This window comes from Sciurus carolinensis, chromosome 6, assembly GCF_902686445.1.
Source record: "Sciurus carolinensis chromosome 6, mSciCar1.2, whole genome shotgun sequence".
NCBI classification, from domain to species: Eukaryota; Metazoa; Chordata; class Mammalia; order Rodentia; family Sciuridae; genus Sciurus; species Sciurus carolinensis.
Window position 1 is genome coordinate 14,381,383 of NC_062218.1, and position 21,409 is coordinate 14,402,791.

The window sequence follows — 21,409 nt, forward strand, 5'->3', positions numbered from 1 at the left end:
TTTACGTGGCTGGTAGGTGGCCCCGCCACGTCGGTAATTACTACATGACACTCGTTAGCAACCATCGTGTGTGGGTGTCTGCCCAGCTCCCGGAGCGCCAGTCTCCACCCATGAAACACGTGCATGTGCAGAAACCCTCACAGAACATGCTGCCAGGCAGAGGGAACATTCTGGGCCCTGACCCTTTCCATCACCTCATTCCACATCGGGTGCTCACAACTGCAGTCCCCCCTTTTAAGGCAAAGACTCTGCAGTCTGGTGATGTCTCCCCTAGACGCTATTAGGCCACAGAACCCAATCTTGAATGGCGCTCAGGTATTTACCCAGGGGGTGACAAGAATTCCCAAGGCAGCCAACTCTGCAAAGACGAGGCTGAAGCAGGAAAGAGAACGTGGCCTGGGCCAGCCTGGAAGACCTGCGGAGCCTCCCTCAGGAGTATCACTCCACCTGTGTCCCTGATGACAGGGCAGTCTGGTCCACACGGAGCAGGACAATACAACTGTCCTCTCTCAGGCACCAGGTACCTTGTGTCTCCAGGAAAGTTGGGACATCCCTACCCAGGGTTTCCTGATTTCTCATCAGGACACTCTGTGCCCTAGGTGTACTGTGGAGTGTTGCTACACCCAGGTTGCACCCCTTGCCTTTGCCAATCTGGAACTCCATGATGGCAGGGCCGTGGGTTTGAGAGGCAGGTCACTGGTGTGATGGTGAGAGGGGACCAGGGAGAGGATGATGAGAGGTCCTGAGGGTGAGCAAGCGTGTACCCGAGAAATTAGAGAAACGCAGGTGGAGCCCGTGTGGCAGACTGTGCGGCCTGGTTTCATCTTACAGCAGTCACTTCTCACAGAGGACCCGAGCCCCGAGCCCAGGACTCCCCCACCAGGCGAGGCCATGTTTGTTTACCCATTCAGTTTGCTGGTGTTTCCACAAGAACAACTGTAAAGGGGAGGAAGAAAAAACACAGAAGCAGAGTTTTAAAACGCATTTCTGCCTGAAGGTCTCGCCTGGCTTTCATGATGCAGTAAGAATGAAGGCTGCGGGGCCTACCACCAGAGAAACGAACCACTCACCGGATTCGAGTTGAAAGAGAAGTTCAATTGCTGAAGAAAATACCAACTTCCAAGCGGCCTTCCGTGCCCTTCTGCTGGTGCTGAGGCCTGACATTTTCAGAAACACAAAACTGAGGTACTGCACTTCTTTCCCGGCATCGCCAACCCTTCACAGACCTCTAGAACTGAATTCCTTTTGGTCCCTAAGTCTGAAGTTTAAAAACTAGGTGAATGGGACACTTATCTCCCCCCAAACCACTGAGTTTGTATATATCCCAGGCTACTCTCCTGGCCACAAGACTTATTTGGGCAACATGCGACATGGCACCCTGTCAGCCAGGAAAAGAACCAGGGTCAACTGCTTGAGGCCAGGGCCTGGCTAGTGGTCAGAAGACAAAGACAATCTTAAAGTCACATGGAAGAAGAGCATCTAGAGGCACGTTCCAGAAAGTCCTGCTCACTTGCTAGAGGGGAGTTGTATGTTCAGCACCAAACCTCCAAATGACTCAGAGATGGAAATATGACCATCTGGAAGATTCACAGTGCCCCTGAGATGGAAACAACCAACCAACTGTGGAAGAGACGCTTTCATGTTCTGGGCCTGACTTTTCTCCTGTGAACCCTCACCTCCCTGTGAAAAGCACTGGGTGGGCCTCCTCGCTTTGCCACAGAAGGGGGTCAATGCAGGCAGCCCTTCATCTCCGTGGGCTCTGCATCCAGAGAGCTGACCCACTTTAGATTAAAAATATTCTGTTTAAGTTGCAACTGTACTGAACAGGAGCAGACTTTTTCATTGTCATTATTCCCTAAACAACATAGCACAACTATTTCCATAGTGTTTACATTGCATTAGGTATTCTAAGTGAACCAGATGACTGACAGTAGAAGGGAGGGAGCCCAGATGTTCTATACAAACACCACATCATTTTTATGAGAGACTTGGCATCTTCCTGTGTCCTGGAACACACCCCTGGACTTCAGTCACTCAGCACAGTTCAGCACAACACCAACCTCACACGGGTTAAGCCATCCTAGGGATGGTCAAAACAAGGGCAACCGAACTCACTTCCCGCAGCCCTACTCCACACATGACGAGCGCACAGACAGACCATCCAGACTAGACCAACCAGCAACGCTCCTCAGAGCTGTTCAGGGTGTGAGTTTCAGGTAACTCTGCCTCCATCCCGAGGGGAGACAACCACCTAGAGAGGGGCAGGTGCAGCACTTGTTAGGGGGTAGCTGGCAGTGAGCCGTGACATGCATGGCTGGTCACAGGTGGTCTTTAAATAACTTCAGGGTCCCTCTTGAAACTATCTTAAGAGTGGATGAGAAATCAAATGGTGGCAGTTAATCTGCAGAAAACAGACAAAAGCAAGGGAGCTGTTTGGAAAACAGCAAAGAATTCAGGGGACTAAATCTTGTCAGGTCCATGAGGCTGCTGCGAAGGTAGGAATTCTAGCTCTACGTGTCCCCACCTGTCTGGGAAGGAAGAGTCCTTTAGTAGCACAGGTGCACTAAGGGAACTTCTGACCAGCTACTGACCCCAGTGCCCACACTGACATGGGATTGACTTGTAGATGAAGCCCCTCTAAATAGGATGGTCACGACAGTTCCGGAGAGGACAAACGAAGGTCAAAAACTCCACCGCCCAACGTGGAGGAGGAGTGGAACACCTGCTCAGCAAAGACTACAGAAGGCCGTCCCCAGTTCTGCTGGTAAACATCAGACAGCAATGAACTTGGAGAAGCGCTATCTCCTTTGTCCTCTGCTCAGAGACCGTCCACTCTTTCTCGAGAATGCTCTCTGCTGAAGCCTCACTTTGCTTTTACTTTACTTTCACCTCACATTCTCTTTACTTACAGTAAAGTTCTCTTGCATGGCTTTTGGTGTCTGACTTTACATTTTCTTTCACGGGAACACAAGAACAGAGGTTTAAGGTTTTAGCTCTCTACTTTCCTGGGACATGCTGAGGATCTTCCCTGTGTGCCCAGATAAGCACACGGATGAGACCCCAGAGGGCTGAGCTGTTTTCACTCAAAAGTGGCCTATTCTGTGTTGCTCAAGGAGATGTATCATGATATATCATGAGTTACTACTTCTGAGGGCTCAAGAAGGAGCCATTCGCTAAACTAAATATTTAATGTGATAGGCCATATTTAAACTGCAAAACAAACCTCGAAACAGGAATTATTATCCCTGTTTCACTGATAACAAAATGAAATTTGGAGAGGTTAAGTCACTTGCCCACGGCCACCCAGCTAATACGTGGTGAGCAGGATTGAAACAGCTTTGTATTATTCCAAAGCCCAAGCCAGTGGTCACCCTGGAGAATGGTTAAAATTGTTAAGTGTTGAAGCTTGAAGATGTGAATTCAATGAACCACAGAGTCATTCTACGGAAATGAGCTTATTCATCAAAAGACTAGATCACTGGGGCATCGCCGCCGTGGGGCGAAAGGTCAAGGCCTGCGATTCTTCCCAGAGCAGAGCCAGCCGGATGCACGCTTTTATCTCTTCTGATAACTGGTAAAATTTTATAACAACAAATATTAATTAAGCATTTCTAGTCTATTAGTTATAGGACAAAGCCCCCAGATTCTTTGACAGTCTTTCCAAGAGAAGGTGGGCTCTGTGTCCCCGCCCCTCAAATCGGGGCCCCTTGGCCAACAGAACATGGTGGGACCCAGGCTGAGCCGGCTGTGGAGTCCAGTCCTTCAGAACTGGCAGTGTCCACTTCCCTCTTTCTACCCCTCGTTCCACTCGAAGGAAGAAAATGCAGTCCTGTACCCCACTCGCATTTATAAATGGCAAAATTATTTTCAATAATAATGGTTGATAAATGTGGGCAAATCCAAAGGATAAAATATTTCAGTAGGAATTTTAAAAAATACTTTTGAAATGTTTAAATGCCACTGGGAAATGCTGATGAGAGTAAAAAGCAGCATAAAAAAAAAATACGTGGACCGTTTACTTATAACTTTGTCAAGAAAACACATCCGAGAAGAACTAGAAGACAGTATGTTATGGTTTGGATGTCAGGTGTCCCCCCGAAGCTCACACGTGAGACGATACAGGAAGGTGCAGAGGAGAAATGACCAGCTGTGAGAGTCTCCCTCTCGCCTCTCCCCCTCTCCCCCGCCTCCTTCCTGATCGCCATGGTGTGAGCTGCTTCCCCCCAGCACCTCTCCTGCCATGATGTTCTACCTCACCTTGAGCCCAGAGCAATGGACTCGGCCTCCTTTGGACTAAGACCTCTGAAACCATGAGCCCTCAAATAAACCTTTCCTCCTTTACAGCTGTGCTGGTGGAGTCATTTAGCCACAGCAGCGAAAAAGCTGACTGAAACACAATGACAATATAACTGGTTTTTTAGGGTAATAGATTACACTTAATCTTTTCTGTTTTATTGTCTTCCTGGTGCCATTTTTATCTCCCCAAATGAACAGCTATAATATCCTATAGTGAGAAAATTGTTTAGTGGGATGTTGTTTTTAAATACTTGAATATGAGTATATGAGATCACCCCTCAGCCAAGCCTTCACACCCCCATGCCTTTTGTAGGACCCAGATTAGTACAGTGTGGAGAAATAGCAAGACCACTGAATGGACTCAGACACCAATTTGCCATAAAGGGCCAAGGCAGGGGGCGAGGGGACACCCACACATTGGGGTTTTGCTCTATCAGTCACCAGGAGACAACCGCCCGTGGCCCACCCTCAGCAGCCGCAAGTCCCCCTTTGGTATTGTGAGCTAAAGACACCTGCATCACAGTTTGGGGAAGACAGCAAAGAATCAGGTGCTGTGAGCTTATAGGACAGAGATCAGCTCTACCAACGGTGTGTGTGCCTAGAACTTCCTGGGGTGCTGCGTCGGTTTAGGGAGCAATCTGCATGTTAACCAGAGAGTTTGCAACAAGGACAGATCGCATTGTTCTATGTGTTCTTAATCAATTTCAAATATTAACCCAGCTGGCTCGAAGCAGGATTTCAAAAGTGATAAACAGTTTCCATGACTAACAGACATTTCCCATGACTGTGGGAAAGGGGAAGAAAAATCAATCATTAATTCCTTCAACAAACCTTCACTGAATGCCTATGATAGTTATGGATTAGTGCACTGATGGACTCACAGCTAAATGGGCCACTGGGAGGTGGTGGATATGTAAGGCGTGTGACCTAGCTGAATGGAGCATGCCCTTCAGGACTACATCCTGTTCCTGGCCCCTCCCCTGCCCCCTGCTGCTTCCTAATGCCATGATGTGATCACCTTTGTTCTACCATACCATTCTGCCATGATGCCCTGCCTCACCACAGGCCCGGAAACAAAGGAATCAGCCAGATATGGAATGAAACCTACGAAGTCAAAATAAATCTTTCCTCCTCTAGGTTGATTTTTCTCAGGTATTCTGTCATAGTTATGGAAAGCTGACTAACACAGATGGCTTAGGGATACATAAATGAAGAAGACAGCATTTGAGAACTAAATGCATTTTAGAACTAAACTCTTATCTTGGCCTACAATCACTTGTATGACCGCCACAGGCTCATGAGAGGCACTAGGCAATTCTCTTGCCAACTCTACTTCCAGTGACCTCACGTGGGTGGCTTGAAATTGACCACAGTGCAGGAATTACAGCACAAGAATCAGCCAGTGCTGATGCGACAAATCAGGGCTTCCCTCCTCCACAGAGCTGGTAGTTGAACCTTTACCAGCACCCCACTCCTACAGGGCCCAGATGGAAGGCTTGTGTGTACCTCTTCCACTTATCTCCAGCCACTCTCTCTTCTTCCTGTGCATCAACCATACTGACAATTCGGAGCCCACACGGGCTGTTTCTGAATGGTAAACCCACCCTAGTGCATCCCGCCACATAATGATCATACACCTGTCCAAGGCACACACTCAGGAGTGGGCGCTTGCCTTCAGATCCTAACTCCTTCACTCAATGCTGTGAGGCCTTTGTTTATCTGTTTTACTTCTCTGTGTCTATTTCCAAAACAGGCAGCATAGAGACTTTTTAGACACATAAAAGGTGAATACACATGCTCACAGGAATGCACTTGACCAAAGGCAAAGGTGCAAAAAGCTTGAGCCAGGGCTCTCTGCTCATGTGTCTGTGTGAGGTGATCCTCATCCTCCCCCTGCTCTGTAAAGAAATGGTATTATCATAGGCTAGGCCTCACCAATGATTTAAAATTAAACCCACAATCCAGCTAATCTGAATTAGTAAAACATCTGGATTACAGAGCATGCTTACAATGATTTCTTCAAAACTTCAGAGAATAAAATCCAGTGCAATTGCTTAAATACAAAAATCCTGCATGTATCCAGAAACAAAAGCGAGCTGAGCACCCTGAGTCAAAAATCTGAAACCTGAAGTGCTCCAAAATCCAAAGTATGTTAAGCAATAACATGATGCCACATGTGGAACCTTGCACACGTGACCTCATTTGTGACACGTCACCATCAAAACACAGTCACACTCAAACATCCTATAAAACTTATTTCAGGCTATGTGTATAAGATGGATATGAAACATAAATGAATCTCATGTTCAGATTTGCTTTCTAAAATGAATTTTGTGTTTAGACTTGATTTCCATCCCAAAACATCTCCTTATGTACGTGCAAATGTTTCAGAACGGAAAACATCCAAAATCCAAACACTTCTGGAACCAGGAACCCCACCGGTACTTGACCACCTCACCACCCCAGAGCACAGAAATCTATGTCACGAAGTTGCAACTGCAGATCTTTTTCAAACTCATTATATGACAAGTTAAATACCGATGTGTCACAGTCCTGAACTAGCACCATTTTGCTTTGGGCCAGGCCCGCCCCCAGCCCCACACACGCCAGGTACTCTCCACGTTACCATTTTAAATTTCATTTCCTCAGTCCTTACCATGGAAGTACGCTTGTTAACTTTCTGTTGTTATTAACTTTTTTTAAAGTACGCTTGTTAATTTTTCTACTTTGTGGCTGTCTCCCCCACTCAGGCTGCATGCTCCATGACAGCAGGGACCTAACCCATGACCCTATCACCTATACAGCAACTGGCTTGGATTCAAGCCTGATAATACCCAGTGAACAGACCATTGTGTGAACAGAGTCATCTGCTATCAAAGTGCTTCCTCGACAGCCACATGAAGGGCTCAGTCCTGGTGCAGGCCCATCTCCCTCTGGACACCTGGAACAGGGAATGTCCGACCCACCCACCCACAGCCCTCTCACCCGGGCTGTCAAGGCCTCTCAGAAAGCCATGTGGCTGCTGCTCCAAGATTCAACCCAAAGTGAAGTGGGACATGGAGCCACTCAGGCCTCAGGCCAGGGATGATCTCCCTCTATTTCTTGAACTTGTCTGCTTTCCAGTGGCTGCCCTGGGTTGTTTGTTTCTGCTCTGGCCCCAGTGCTTCCTGCTTGGGTCTGTGCCTTCCTGCGCCTGCTTCAGCATGGCTTTCTTGCCCTCTCCCTTCAGCTCTTGACCTTGGAAATGGCACAGTCCTCAGGTTCTTACCAAGCATGTTCACTACTTGCAGAAGACAAACGGCAGGAAGGAGGGTCTCTCCCCTGCCTGCCCCTGTGCCCCAGGCAGCTGTTGTCCATCTGGTGAGTATGAAATGGTACCTTGAACCAAGCAGTGGGCACCAGGGACGCCTGAGGCACACCCCCCGTCCCCCCCCCCCCCCGTACACTAATGAGGCTCCCCATCATTTGGATTCCACTGATTTTTTCTAAAGACCAGCTCAGATTTAGCTCACTGACAGTTGTGGAGCAACCTAGGGTACCACATTCCAAAATGAGACCCAAGTCACATGAATAAGCCTTAATGTGAGAGTCAATTAGGACCTGCTGCAATCAAGCTCTGAGAACACGTTTTGTCAGCAGATTCATGACTTATAATAGCAATTTCTCTTTTAGACATGGCACCAAAGGACTTGTCCACAGGCATTTAATCTTAAATTTAGCAAGAGTAAAATTCACTCTCAATTGCAAATATTTAATTTCTGGCCTGGTTCTAAACTCTCCCTGTCCAGAATGCCCTTTCTTTCTGAACAGATAGGAAACAAACAAATATATGAGGTAAAGCCAAGTATAAAAATCACCAACTGTTAAGAGCTGAAAGTTACCTCAACAAAATAAAAAGTGGGGGGCAGAGGTATTCTACCTCAAAGGAGTGAGAGGGAGCATCCACTTTCCCTCAAATATAGAATTAGGGGTAATAATTCACGGTCTTTGTGTACAATACATATTTATGTCTGTACATATTTATACACTGTCCTCATTATCTCTTTATTCTTTTTAACCAGTAAAACATTTTTAGAAAAAAATTATGTCTGTTTAGTTGATACCAAAACCTGTCAGTTCAAAATATTTACTGCCAACAATTAATTACTTTTCAATGGTTAATGTTGCATTTCATCAAAGCCACCCTTATTACATTTCTGCCAGATCTCTCCTCCTCCAATCCTAGAGAGATCAGGTGCCCAGATAGGTACTGCAGGTATAAAATAGCTTATAAATATATCCCTATTCGACAAGCATGTGTTTAAAAAGCCTATTGTGTGTAAAACTATACACAGAGAGGTGGTGGGGACACCCAGGTGCCAAGAGAAAAGAGAAAGTCTTGCTTTCAGAAACGTAAAGCTGTCCAAGAGAGTATACACAGGACCTGTGGTTCCCAGCACCTGGAAACCAACACTGACACTTGACCTTCTCTGAAAATGTTTTCTTAACTAGTTGTCTAATCCATAGACCTCTCGTGGCACTTTTTATAAAGGTCATCTTCAAGTACTTGATTTAATGTCTCATTTTTTTTAGAAAGTTGTTTATCACTGTTCAATTAAATGTCAACTTAATGTCCCTTTTCATGGCTGAAAAGGAATTTGGAAAACAGAAAACTAAAGAGAAAAGGTAACTTTTAAGAATGTCGTTACTATTGATTATAATCACTATACACAAACTGGCCCCCCCCAAGCCCCATGACCATGCTTTCAAAAATACAGTTTGGTACTCTTGCTTTTAGAGAGTTACCAGTTTCCACTTACTTTATTTGGTAATAAAATCATCAATGGTCCCTTTCTAAGTTTCTTTCTACTTCTTTATATCCACAAGTTAATGATCCGAACTAGAAATCCAGTGAGGTCTTCAACCTGATTTATACAAATTTTGTTACCAGCAATGGAGCTAAAATGGAGACTTTCCACTGGGACACATGCTCAGATTAGTAGGAATTAACTGCCTTTGTGTTCCCCATTTCTTAGAAGTAGATAGTAATAAACACTAATAACAATTAATGTAGTGCACAACGGTCTAACCTAGCACACTCCCAAAGATAAGAACTGTGGTTAATAAGATAGTTCTGAAATATGAAAATTACAAAATTGTCCCAATATTTGACTTTTAAAACTGCCCAGCAAGTTTTAAAAATGCAAATATTGAAAAACCTGTTCACGAGTTTAGATGTCCAAAAACTATCATCTCAAGTTAAAAATGAAACATCAAAAAACTCAAGTAGACTTTACTTTGTATGCAGGGAAACCATGTGGTTTTGTTTTGTTTTGTTTTGTTTTTTAATTTCAGGCCATTCATTCCTTCTTTGCATGTTTCTAAGAGCACCTTAGGTTAAGTTTGTCTCACTAGGGCTAGTATATTCCAACGGAAATTCAGTTTCCTGGGATTAAGGAATGGCATACCTAATTTTTAAAATATTCTCATTTAAAGCACCTTTTAAACTAGTCATAATAGTTCTAAGATAAAAAGTAGCAAATGAAACACCCCAGAAAAAATAAGTGTAAAGTGTAATTACCTTTTGCCTGGTCCAAAGTCCTCATTTTCAGGCATTTCTGCCCTTTTTAGAGTGGCACAGCGTCACAGGTGCTTGCCACGGCAGGGAGGCCGAACAGGAGGGGTCTTTTCCAGGGAGGATCCGGAGGGGAAAGCCCCAGGAGCGAAGATCTCTCCTTTTTGGAAAAAAAGCGCTCCTCCCTTACTCAGAAAGTTGGTGTTTACAAACTTCCAAAGTGCTGCCACCTGCCTTGAATGAAGCTAAGCGCAGGGTTATTATGACAGCCCCCTTCTAAAAATAAAGAGGTCACCTCTCACTCCAGCACCGGGACAGGCGGCTGGGAGCAAGCACTGCCCAGCGCCCAGCATTCTCCCCGAGTCGTGTGAGGAGGTGTCACACCCGTCCGTGTGACTTCACCGGGGCCAGCCTGCCCTCTCTCTCTTTTTTTTTCCTGGCGTGACTGGGCACCCACCAAAGGCAGAGTGGCCGCCAGGCACTTGCAACTTTACCCTGGGCGAGCAGACCGCCTCCTTCCAGTCACAGGAGGGAGTCGGAGAGCGGAGGAGGAACAGGCTGCACCTGTGGCAGCAGGCGCTTGACTGCCACTCAGCAGAACGGATCCGGTCGCAAAAGGAAAAAGCAAAGTCCGTTGAGCAACTGGGTTTTGAGGGATGTTGTTTTGCAAGAAAACCTTTCTTTGGGTCATTGAGATTGCTCAACTCAGAGTAAGCAGGGATCCCAGGCGATGTGGCTGTGTGGGCACAGGGCCTACCCCACAGCCTGCCCCGCGGTCAGGGGGCAGCCGGACACACAGCTGGCCACAGGTCAGGGTGTTTGTCTGACCTGCCTCCACACTACAGCGGGCTCTCAAATCACTGCCACTCTCCTGTGCTGACTGTTTAAAAGAGGAAGGTAAAAATCACTTCAAAGCTTCTTGCTTCCAAAAAGCCAGTCAAAATATCACTGAGATGTCTTTAGGAATCATCCTGAAAGATTCAGCTAAAATCTTGGAACCATTTTCTCTTTTTCTGATTGATAACATTAGGGAGGCAGAAAGGAAGACCTACTTATTAGGAAATAATATACTTTTTCCTTTTTTTCATGTTATTGCTAAACCTAGCAAGATACTTCTCTTAACTGCATAGTTTACATGTTATATTCCTCAAAGTGGCTTTCTTGATCATTTAAAGAATTAAAAAGTCACAACAAATAATATGATTATCTGATTTATTTTGGATAATATTAGCCATTTTGTGAGATATGCACAGCAAACTTAGAGACTTGTTTAAAGGGTTTCATATTTCACACAAGACCCAATGCTTCAGACACTTCAACATCGAGGTCCCGTAGGTGCACCTACAACTGTGGAACTCAGACACAGGCACCCTTAGAATTCTGCAGGTGAGGGCAAAGGAGGCGGAGCCTCCTAGACACAAAGCAACGTGTTATGTTGTTAGAAATCTTAGAGGGTTAAAGAATTTAAAATATGAAGTACTGAAAATATTATCCATGATGACATCTTGACACTTGCATTTAATATTAACAGCACAAAAGACTGATTGTATTATCTCTGTCCGATCAATCTATCCCCTTAATTTTATCTCGTCTTTCTCTTAAGCTCCTATTTTACCACTTTTGAATCTAACTGGAACTTAGCTCCTGCAGGCTACAGAACTGAACTCCACTAATGGATCAGTGCTGTGACTGGTGAAGTGGTATTATCACCACAAACTATTCACTATATTTCCCTGCAGCACTCCACACATTTTAATATCGCTTGCTCCAACCACAAATTCCCCTTTCGGCGTATCTGTGGTGACTGCTAAAATTCACAAGGACGAGGTAACAAAACCCAGTGTAGCCGTGAGATTGACGCATGTTCCCACCAAGGCACCACACATGGCTTCCGCACACAGACACCACCTTCCATCCTGCTGGTGACTGAGGTTCTAAGGGCTCCCTCACCCTGCAGACCTGATATCTAGTGGACATTCAGAATTTCAAAAGCTCTGAAGCCCACTGATGCTATCACCGAGATATTCAGAGCTGAAGCTGTGACTCAGCTAAGTTAGGTGACCCTCTGGCAACAGTCAGCAGTCCCCAGGTTCACCATCCCTTAACTGAGTGCTCTTTCCCTCCTCCAGAAAAAAGATCCAGCAGAGCCCACGTGCTCCAGCCAAATCCCATGTGCACACACTTCCACGGCTTACATTTTCTTGGACCTACACTCTCAACAAATTTGTGTGCATTTGATTTTAGTAATGTACTTTAAATGGAATTTTTAAATCTTTCTTTGCAATTTTATCATACAGCATGGTCTAAGAAAAATCACTGCCATTTCAAAGCTAAATGTCTCCTTTTTGTGATGTCCTTTTCCTCTTCACACAATTACTGGCCTAAGAAGTTTTGTTTCTTTCTTTTCTACAATCTGGAACTTTCTATCAGAGACACTAGGACGGACCCTCCCTCTCTTATAAGTCAAAGAGTAATATGAGCAGTGAACAGTCAACTGCTGAAACTATTGTACAGACAGGGTGTACTCACATCCCATCCCAATCTTGCCAGTTAATGGAAATCTCGGTTTTCAGCTGTATGCATGGTCTTCCAGAATAAAGACTGGATTTCCCAGCCTTGTTTGAGCCAAGTCAGGCCTTGAGATGGAGTTTTGACTGAAGGGCTGTTAGAAACATTAGGCGACTCCTGGAATCTTCCTTAAAGAATGCCTGCTTCATCCCCTTCACCTCTTCCATAGTCCTGATAGACAGAATGCAGACATGATGGCTGGATCCTCAGAAGCCACTGTGGGCAAGAGATGACTTCTGTGACAGACACCAAGCATGGCAAAAGAGCTCAAAAGAAAAGACGCCGGGGGTGATGGATATGGAGGATAGCCAACAGTCAGAGGCCACATGCTACCTCTGAACCGGCAGGTGAGAGAGAAATAAGGCCACACATGCCTGTTGCTTTGAGAGCCCATGACGGTCGTCCTGCCTTGGCCAGTTTTGTTTTCCATGGTTTCTGTTACCTGAATTTAACCACCAGTTAAAAATGTTAAATGGAAATCTCTAGAAATAAATAACTTTCAAGTTTTATCTCACAGTGTCCTAACTGTCCTGGCCCTGGCCCACCCAGGACCTGAACCAAAACTCGCTCCAGTGTGTCTGTGCTACGTAGACCCATTACCCACCTAAGAGCGTCCTGGACATCAGATCGACTTTGAGGCACCTGCAGGGCTTGTGTTCAAGAAACCCGTTTCACCCAGTGGCCCCAGAGCTTGAGAGCAGAGATGGCGGCATTCAGATATGCCAAAGAAGGAGCAAAGCACTTCCTTTGAAGGGAAAGAGTAAGTTCTTGATCTAATAAGGAAAGGGGGGGGGAAACTGTATGCTGAGGTTGATAAGATCCAGGGTAAATTACTGCCATCAGTCTCTTACTACACCTAAGTTATAAATTAAGCTTTATCACTGGTACTAGAACAAGCAGGGTCCACCGCTAGGCTCAGCTCCAGGGTCCACTGCAGACTCAGAGCGTATTCCCCACGGATAAGGGGGACTACTGGACTCACACCCCAAATTAATCCTAACTAAACTATTTCCCTGAAAGTATAGACCACAATCATTAAAAGAAAAAAGACATAGACTTCCACTCCAGGTCACAAGGCAAGTTCAACATCAAGGTGTGAGAGAAAGGACAGACGCCCCCCTCGCCTGGTCCCCACAGTGGTAAGACCGATTCCTGATGATAATCTCTATGTAGTCAGTGTTTTCTTGTGGTGTTTCTTTGTTTGGTTGGTTGGTTGATTTTTGGTTATTTTATCTTTAAGGTGTGTGTTATAGAAAAGATCCAGAATAAAGAATTAGATTACAAAGGTAATGATTTTAATACTAAGAACTTAGAGAAAAGACAGTAGTGACACAAGAGTTCCACTCAAATATTTACAGTGACTCCTGCTAAAGAATGGTCCAATCTGTTGTGCAGGGCCACCAGGGGCAGATCTGAGATAAAGAGATGGGAAATAAACAGGGCATGGTGTTCAAGGCACTCAAGCCCCGAGGGACCTAGTCAGGAATTCTGGCCAGGCACAGTGGCACGCACCTGTAATTCCTGTGACTCAGGAGGCTGAGGCAGGAGGACCGCAAGGTCAAGCCGGCCTGGGCAACTTAGTGAGACACTGTCTCAAAATAAAAAGGGGTGGGAAGGGGGATGTATCCAGGGTGGAGCATGCTCACCTAGCACGTGTGGGCCTGGGTTCAATCCCCAGTCAAAACAACAACAATGAAAGCATCCGGAGGTGACTCCCGAGGGAGTTCCAGAAGGGATCCTGCTGGCCGGCAGCCTTGAGGCAGGAAAGCTGATCCAAGCCAAGCTCCAGGACATCCCTTTGACTGCGAGGGACAGGCCTGGGAATCTTGAGCACTGAGGGGCAGAGATTGCACGGAATCTTCTAGAGCTGTTCTTATCCAAAACTACACCTGCATGAAGTTCCTGGAGACGACCTTGAAGACAGGTGTCTGGCCAGGCCCCAGGTCCAGGCCACACCTCTGATGGAGAAGCACGTTGCACAGGTGCACTCAGAGCTCACCTGGCTACAGCCTCTGAGGGGGAGGTGAGCATGGACAGGGCCTCGAGAACAGAGGGGACCTCCCTGAACTCAGCCATAAGCACCTCAAGAAGCCCACATCCAACAGGAAGGACCTCTGCTCTCACCCTGGGGCACGCCTGGCGCCAGCTGCTGACTTTGCTGGACACTGCATGACCTTTTTCAGAGGTCACCACCTCGTGAGCTAGTCTGTTGTCGGGTCTTGACCTCACGGACCACAGGCCTGACGGCCGTGAACACAGGATTAAGAGTCACCGACTCACTGTGAGGACAAGGGCCCTTCTGCAGTCGCCTCACACCCTAACCTGAGGCGCAGCCCTGAGGAGAGTGGGTCCAGAACGTGCAAGGTCTACTGGGGACCGGTGGGTGGTAGCAGAGTTGGTTAACTCTGAATATACTGAGATCAGGGATCTTCAACTAAAGTTCCTCTAGAGGCCTTTTCAGAAAGGTTGACCAACTGATGGCTACTCAGAATCTGAAGTGACCCATCAGCCCAGCACTCAGCCAGGAGACACTGACAGCAAACCTTCAATAATACTGAAACTAACAAGAAGAGCAGCAGGCCAGGGCTTGCCTTAGCTCCGCACAAAGCGCTTGGCCTGCAACAGGCGAGCACCCCATGGGCCCCTGGTACAGGGAGAGGTTGAGCACCTTGCCCAAATTCACCCCATCAGGAAGTGGTGGCTGCAGGTCCACACCCAGGGGTCCAGTGTCACAGTCCGCTGGGCCACGCCCACTACATGGTCCTTGGAGACAGCTTCTATTAAAGAGAAGTTATTGAAGACTGGAAAGGTGGACAGCTGAGACGATGACACCATGGGGTTTTGCAGCAGAAGGGAAACGGGTCTCATTTCTACAGCCAGGAACATGGTAGTTGATAGCCAAGAAGTAGGGTGGCTGAGGGAGTTCCAGAAGGGGTCCTCTGGCTGGCAGCCCTAGCAGGAAGGCTCACGAGTTGATGTATGGAAAATTACTAAGAGGTTAGGCGCTGGGGTTCGAATGTGTCCCCCCCAAAGTTCTCAAATTCATATGTTGATGACAGATGGAGCTATGACCTTTGGGAGGTAATTAAGATCAACGTCATCAACACAGGGCTCCCATGATGGCATTAGTGGCTTTAATAGAAGAGAAACATGAACTAGCACACTGACTCTGGCTCACCGTGTGATACCCTCCGCCATGTTACAATGCAGCATGAAGTTCCTTCACCAGATGCCAGTTTCATGCTCTTGAACTTCCCAGCCCCTGAGCCATGATCAACAAACCTCTATTCTTTATAAATTACTCAGTCTGAGGTATTCGGTCAAAGTAACAAAAAAGCAGACTAAGACAAAAGGACAATAATCTGCTGATCTAACCTAACAAGATTCTTGTTGAAGAGAGGTCAGGGTGATCAGACAGTATCTGGGGAATTACCAGGACGAGGAATATGGTCAGATATTGAGAAGAAGGGATATTTGCTACACCACCTTAGGAGAATTCTTTCTAAATTAGGCTTTTTAGGGCTTGCTTAAGCACATTGCCCAGTTGAAAATAATCTAGGAGGAACCTGACTAGAGTCTAGTCACGGAGAGAGTTTTTGTCACTTCCCAGTAAAAGAACATGCACATTCTTATTTCTTATATTAGCATTCAGTGCTATAAAATGCACAGACCCTCCAGAGCGGCACCATCCAAAATGGTGGCCACTGGTCACCTGTAAGCACTTAGCACTTAAGATGTGGCTAGTCTGAACTAGGTGTGCTTTAAAAATGCTGAATTTTTAAGACTACATAGGAAAAAGAAGGAAGTTAAATATCTCATTAATTAATTTTTATATGGATTACATATTGAATGATAATATTTTGGATATATTGGTTAAATCATGAAAATAATTTCATCTATTTCTTTTTTGCCTTTTTTAAACATGGATACCAGACATTTTTAAATTATATATGTAGCTTGCATTATGTTTCTTTGACAGCATAGCTCAAGAGCTTTAATTCTGTTCCCAAATTGTCTAAACTAGACATAAAATTAAAATTAGCAGCAAGAGCTAATTGACTAATACAATCTTGGCAACTGTTTCAGGAATATCTCCAGAATTCCTTGAAGGGATAGAGAGAATACAAAAGGCATCAATAGGATGGGTCCACAGGACATTCACTCTTTCAGGATCTTGACTCGAGTATAAAAATTTCCCTCTCCACCTTCCTGCAGCCTGCCAAAGGTGTCCAATGATATTGACACAAAATTTGTTTCTTATGAAAATCAACAGTATACATTATACAAGCACTTTGCAGTAGAACACAGGCATGGCACTAGATCAAATCCAACATATTTCTTAAACTGGGTGAAAGAAAATGTTTTTTTCCCAAGATCAAAAAAAAGCAAACAAAAATCAAAAGATGAACTTTGCATATATGTATGTGGTACCGATGATGCCATTCATAATGACATCTGACTAATAACCACTACGGGAACAATGATACCTTTTCTCTTGCTTTGCAGGTGGTGGAATCATACTGAGACTTATCCTGGATCAGTGGCTTTTAAAGCAATACAAAGTGTGTTGTTGTTGTTGTTTTCCCTTTCAAATGCAACGTTATGCCACACCTTAATATATAAAAGATACGACTACCACCAAACCAAGAAGAGTTAATCAGGTGTAGAGGGGCACTGGGCACTGAATGGTGGCCTCGGTTTCCCAAGAGAGTCCCCAGAGTGGGGTCCCTGGAAACCCACATACAAGACACAGTTGGATGATGGTGGCCTCGATCATCCAGTAAGCCAGAGAAAAAGAGAAAGTGGAAACCTTCTTCTCCATCTCTTCTCATAATAAGTGGATCAGATTTAACTCTGTTAGCCATTTTATCTTTTTACCTTTTTAAAGCTCAGCACACAGCTTTAGTGTTTCCCTCAAAGTTCTTTTCATCCAAAAATAGCTAGCACTCTAAAACCAACACACGGAGCTTCTGAAGCTTCCCACCCCAGCTCTGTCGACCTCCTCCGCTCTTTTTGGGCGAATCTCCTTCCTATATTCCTGCATTGGAGGTGGGGCCTAAAGAGAGGCGACTGGGTCTGAGGGTGGAGCCGGCCCGCAGGGCCAATCTCAGACAGCCGAGGGGTTGGTGATGGCCTGGGTTATGGCGAGAGTGGGCGCTCATGAGAACGAGTCTGCGCTCTGCTTTCCTTTGCACATGCCCACCTGCCATGGTGCAGCATGAGGGCCCTGGTCAGATGCTGTCCTGTGCCCTTGGACTTCCCCAGCCTCCGGACGCGGGACCTCAATCAAGCTCTTTCCTTGTAAGCTGCCCAGCCCATGGTATTCTGTTACAGCAACTGACCATGGACTAGGGCGGTCTGTGCCCGCCCCTCCCATTCTGCCCAGACTGTCCCTCGCTGCACCCCACGTTCTGCGGCATGTTTACTCCCTTTCACCCTCACCTAGGCCTGACGTTGTAGGGTGCCTCAGGACAGGCCCAGTTTCCTTCGCTGCATCGTCAGAACTGTGTCTTGTTCATTTGTGTTGGATCGTCCCATCTCAGTTGTTCACAGTTTGGCCTCAGCTGGGACCCATATGGAGCTACATTCCTGCATCAGACTATTCCACTTGGCCAGTAAGTGCCTCCCACACCTTTCCTGCCCTGTCTCCCCTGCCCTGATGTGACTGAAACGACCCCCCAAGAAGACACGTTGAAGTGAAGCTCTGTGGAGAGATGCCCTGGACAGGGTGCGGCAGCCACCAGAGGGACGCTGGGGGAGCCAAGTGTCTCTGGTGGTGATGAAGAGGTGAGGGCCGGAGGATGCCAACTCGAAGAAGATGAGGAGCAGGAGGGTGTGAGGAAGGGCCAGAGGCGGGGGAGAAGTGGCAAAGCAGTGGGGAAAGGGACAGCAGAGGGCTGACAGGAGCCCTGGGAAAGCGGGCCAGCCTCCACGGCTGGCTCCTTCCAGGGATGGCTTGTCCTGCAATCTCTGGGGTGGAACACTCGCTCTGCTGGCTTTCAGATCAAATGTGTCTCTTAATAAAAGATCACTGTATGTCACCAAGTTTGGGACCGTGATGCCTGGGAGTTAGAGACCACCTGAAGAGGATATGAAGCCAACAACACGCCATTGGCTCTTCCATTCCGCGGGTGGCTCCAGCAGGGTGGAGTAACGGCCGATCCCCCTGCATCACTGGCCTGTTTTCTTGTCTTGTCCTGAGATACTGAGACCCATTTCATGGCACTGAACTTGTTCCCTACAAACCTGACCGTGACTCCCTCTCGAAGGCCCTGTTGGTCACCTGGGACTGGCTTTGTTCCCATGTGCTCACTCCGCTTCTTTAAACATGGCTAACGTGCCTCTTCTGTCAAGTCGGTTTCTTTCTTTTTCTCCTCCTTCCCCTCTTTTTCCTATTCACACACTCACCCTGAAAAAAGCTTCTGTAAAACTCCTTCAGGAGCTCAGACAACAGCAGAAACAAAACTTCCCAGGGGATCAGAGTGACCAGTGGGGTCAAGCCGCTAGCCACAGAACACACCTGCTCCAGCTGAGCCTGCTGCTTGCTTCCCTATTGACAGCTCTTTTCTAAGGCCACATGTGTATGTGAGGGGTGAAGTTTCCTGACAGAGAACCTTCTGTTCCAAGAAGTTTAGAACAAATAGCCCCAAAGGTGAGAGGACACTGGTAAATGGCACCACTCTTGAGCATGAGGAAATGGAAATTTTCCAAGTCCAGAAATCACGGAGACGGAGGCCTCTGTGGAGAGTAGAGAGAGGAGTGTCTCGATGAGGGTAACACACAGCTCAAAACGAATTTATCACTCAAGTGTAAAAGCACAATGTGACATGGGGGCAATTCTGCTTAACGATGGCTTATGTGCAGCTTTAGTTACGTGTTGATCTTGCTCATTACATGTTGATCTTGCTCATTACATTCTGCTACAGATTTTCATCCCTCGAATAGCGACTGGTAAGAAAATTCTAGTCTATACATTCATCCAGTATTTTACAGAGAAGCTAAACTGAAATGGAGACTTTTCAGTTCAACGACTCTAATAGCGCATCGTTATTTCCATACTCATTTTAAGAGCGTGGATCGGGTGACAGAAAGCCTCCTCCGAGTCTGTCTTTGCCATGTGCCACCTGGCAACACTGTGGCCTGGTCTGGGTGAGCTCCACCTGCTGACCTGGCCTTGGATGAAACACCCTCACATGCTGAAAGAACTTCTCTTCCAGGTACTGGGGCTCGGGGACTGTGCTTCCTGACCAACGGTCTCCAGCCTCTGGGCGTTTCTGAAGCTGAACCAGCCCCTTGGAAGGACTTGCTGCAAGAACAGCTTCCTGCACCTTCCTGATCCTGAAACGAAGGAAGGAGAGGGCTTTAACTTAAGAAACCTCACAAGTGCGTCTCTTGAAGGGCAGACTCCTCCAACAACCTAATGTGCTGTTCTCTCCTACGGCCACCATTGCTGTCTGACAATCTGTGCCTCTGGGAAACACGGCTTATCTCCTGGAGCTACTTCAGGGTTCCAAATAACCTATCAGCTTGAAAGTGTCTCTACGTGGCTTCATTTCTATCAGGTCATGAACAAAACTTTCTCGCCTTCATTCATTTTGTGCCACACTAACCAAACACCTGAGTCTGGATGATTTACAAAGAACAAACATTTATTTCTTACACTTATGGAAAGTCCAAGGTCAAGGGGGGCCCACATCTCACCAGGGCCTTCGTGCTGCATCTTCCCATTGGGCAAGGCAGAATGGTAAGAGAACAGAGATCACACCCCAGAGAAAGAGAGAGGGAGGGGGCCGGCCCAGCGCATCCTTTCCTCAGGAAGCCACTCTCTTGGTAACCAACTCCTCCCCATTCATCCATCCTCCAGGGCAGAGTCCTATGCCCCATCACCTGTTAGAGAGTTCCATGTCTCAACACTGTTACTTGAAGATTAAGTTTCCAACACGTGAATTCTTCAAACCACAGCACCCTTCAATGGCTAGGAAAATCGGTGAACTTTAAAAACAGTGTAAAACAAACACACAACTTGAATCTTGAAGAACCTCAGCAGAGAAACTGGTCCAGTGAGCCCTGCTGGTGCTGCGCCTTATCCCCCGCCCCCAGGATGCCTTAGGAGCATTTCCTCCTGCTCCGGTCTCCTGTCTCTTTGGGCGCACATAGACTTGTTCTAGTGTTTAAAATTTTTCATTTTAGAAAACTTTGGATTTACAGAAGAGTAGCCAGGACAATACAGAGAGCTGCTGGGTATCCTTCACCTGGTGTTCTGTACGTCAGCATCTTGCTGGTCCGGTTGTCAAAACTAAAAACCAACACTGACACACTCCTGTGAACCAAACTCTGGACTCCATTACTAACACCTTTGTTCCCTGCCAGGACCCATCCAGGGCACCAAGCTGCATTCAACCATCAGATCCACTGAGACAGCTGAGGCCTAGGCGAGTTGCTCAGGCTCTCCTTGGTTCTGTGAACTTCAGAGTTTTGAGGAGTATTTTGAGATCCCCCTGGCTTGGATGTGTCTGGTGGTTCTCTTGGACTGTGCCCAGAGCTGGAAGAGCACTAGGACAAGTGCCTGGCCCAGCACCTCAGGGGCTTCATGACTTGTCGCCGATGTCATTACTTTCATCACTCACACGCAAGCTTTGCCCACTGCAGTTACGGTTCTTTCTTTTCTATGTTCTGTTCTTGAAAGGCAGTCGCTCAATCCAATCCACTCTGAAAGAGGGAAGCTGGTAGCGAAGGGACAAACTCTCGGCTCCTGAGCGCGGGAATGCTGACACAGTTTGGGGTTCTTCGTACAGAGACCGTCTGCCTCGCTCCTCCACTTCCTCACTTATTCCGTCCCTTCCTAACATCCGTGAGGACCCTGTCTTGACCTTGCACTCTGGTTCTACCCCAGCTACAGGGGTGGGTTGCTTGTTGCTGCAAACTTGCTTTTGCTCCTCTGACAGCCCTAGCCCCTGGTGGGCACGGGGATGCCACCTCTGCCTCCGCGCT

The 21,409-nt window shown here is 46.8% G+C and overlaps 1 protein-coding gene across 3 annotated transcripts in view; it reads right to left on the bottom strand.

Moving 5' to 3' along the window:
• Window positions 1–21,409, bottom strand: part of Retreg1 (reticulophagy regulator 1) — a 124,603-nt gene that overhangs the window by 24,310 nt on the left and 78,884 nt on the right. The window contains exon 1 of one of the 3 annotated variants that reach the window (XM_047555507.1): window positions 9,857–10,412. The exons of the other annotated variants lie outside the window; for them this stretch is intronic. Coding sequence (XP_047411463.1) covers window positions 9,857–9,891 — 35 coding nt within the window. The 5' untranslated portion in view covers window positions 9,892–10,412. Of the gene's footprint in view, window positions 1–9,856; window positions 10,413–21,409 lie in introns of those variants that run through there. 3 annotated transcript variants of the gene reach the window in all.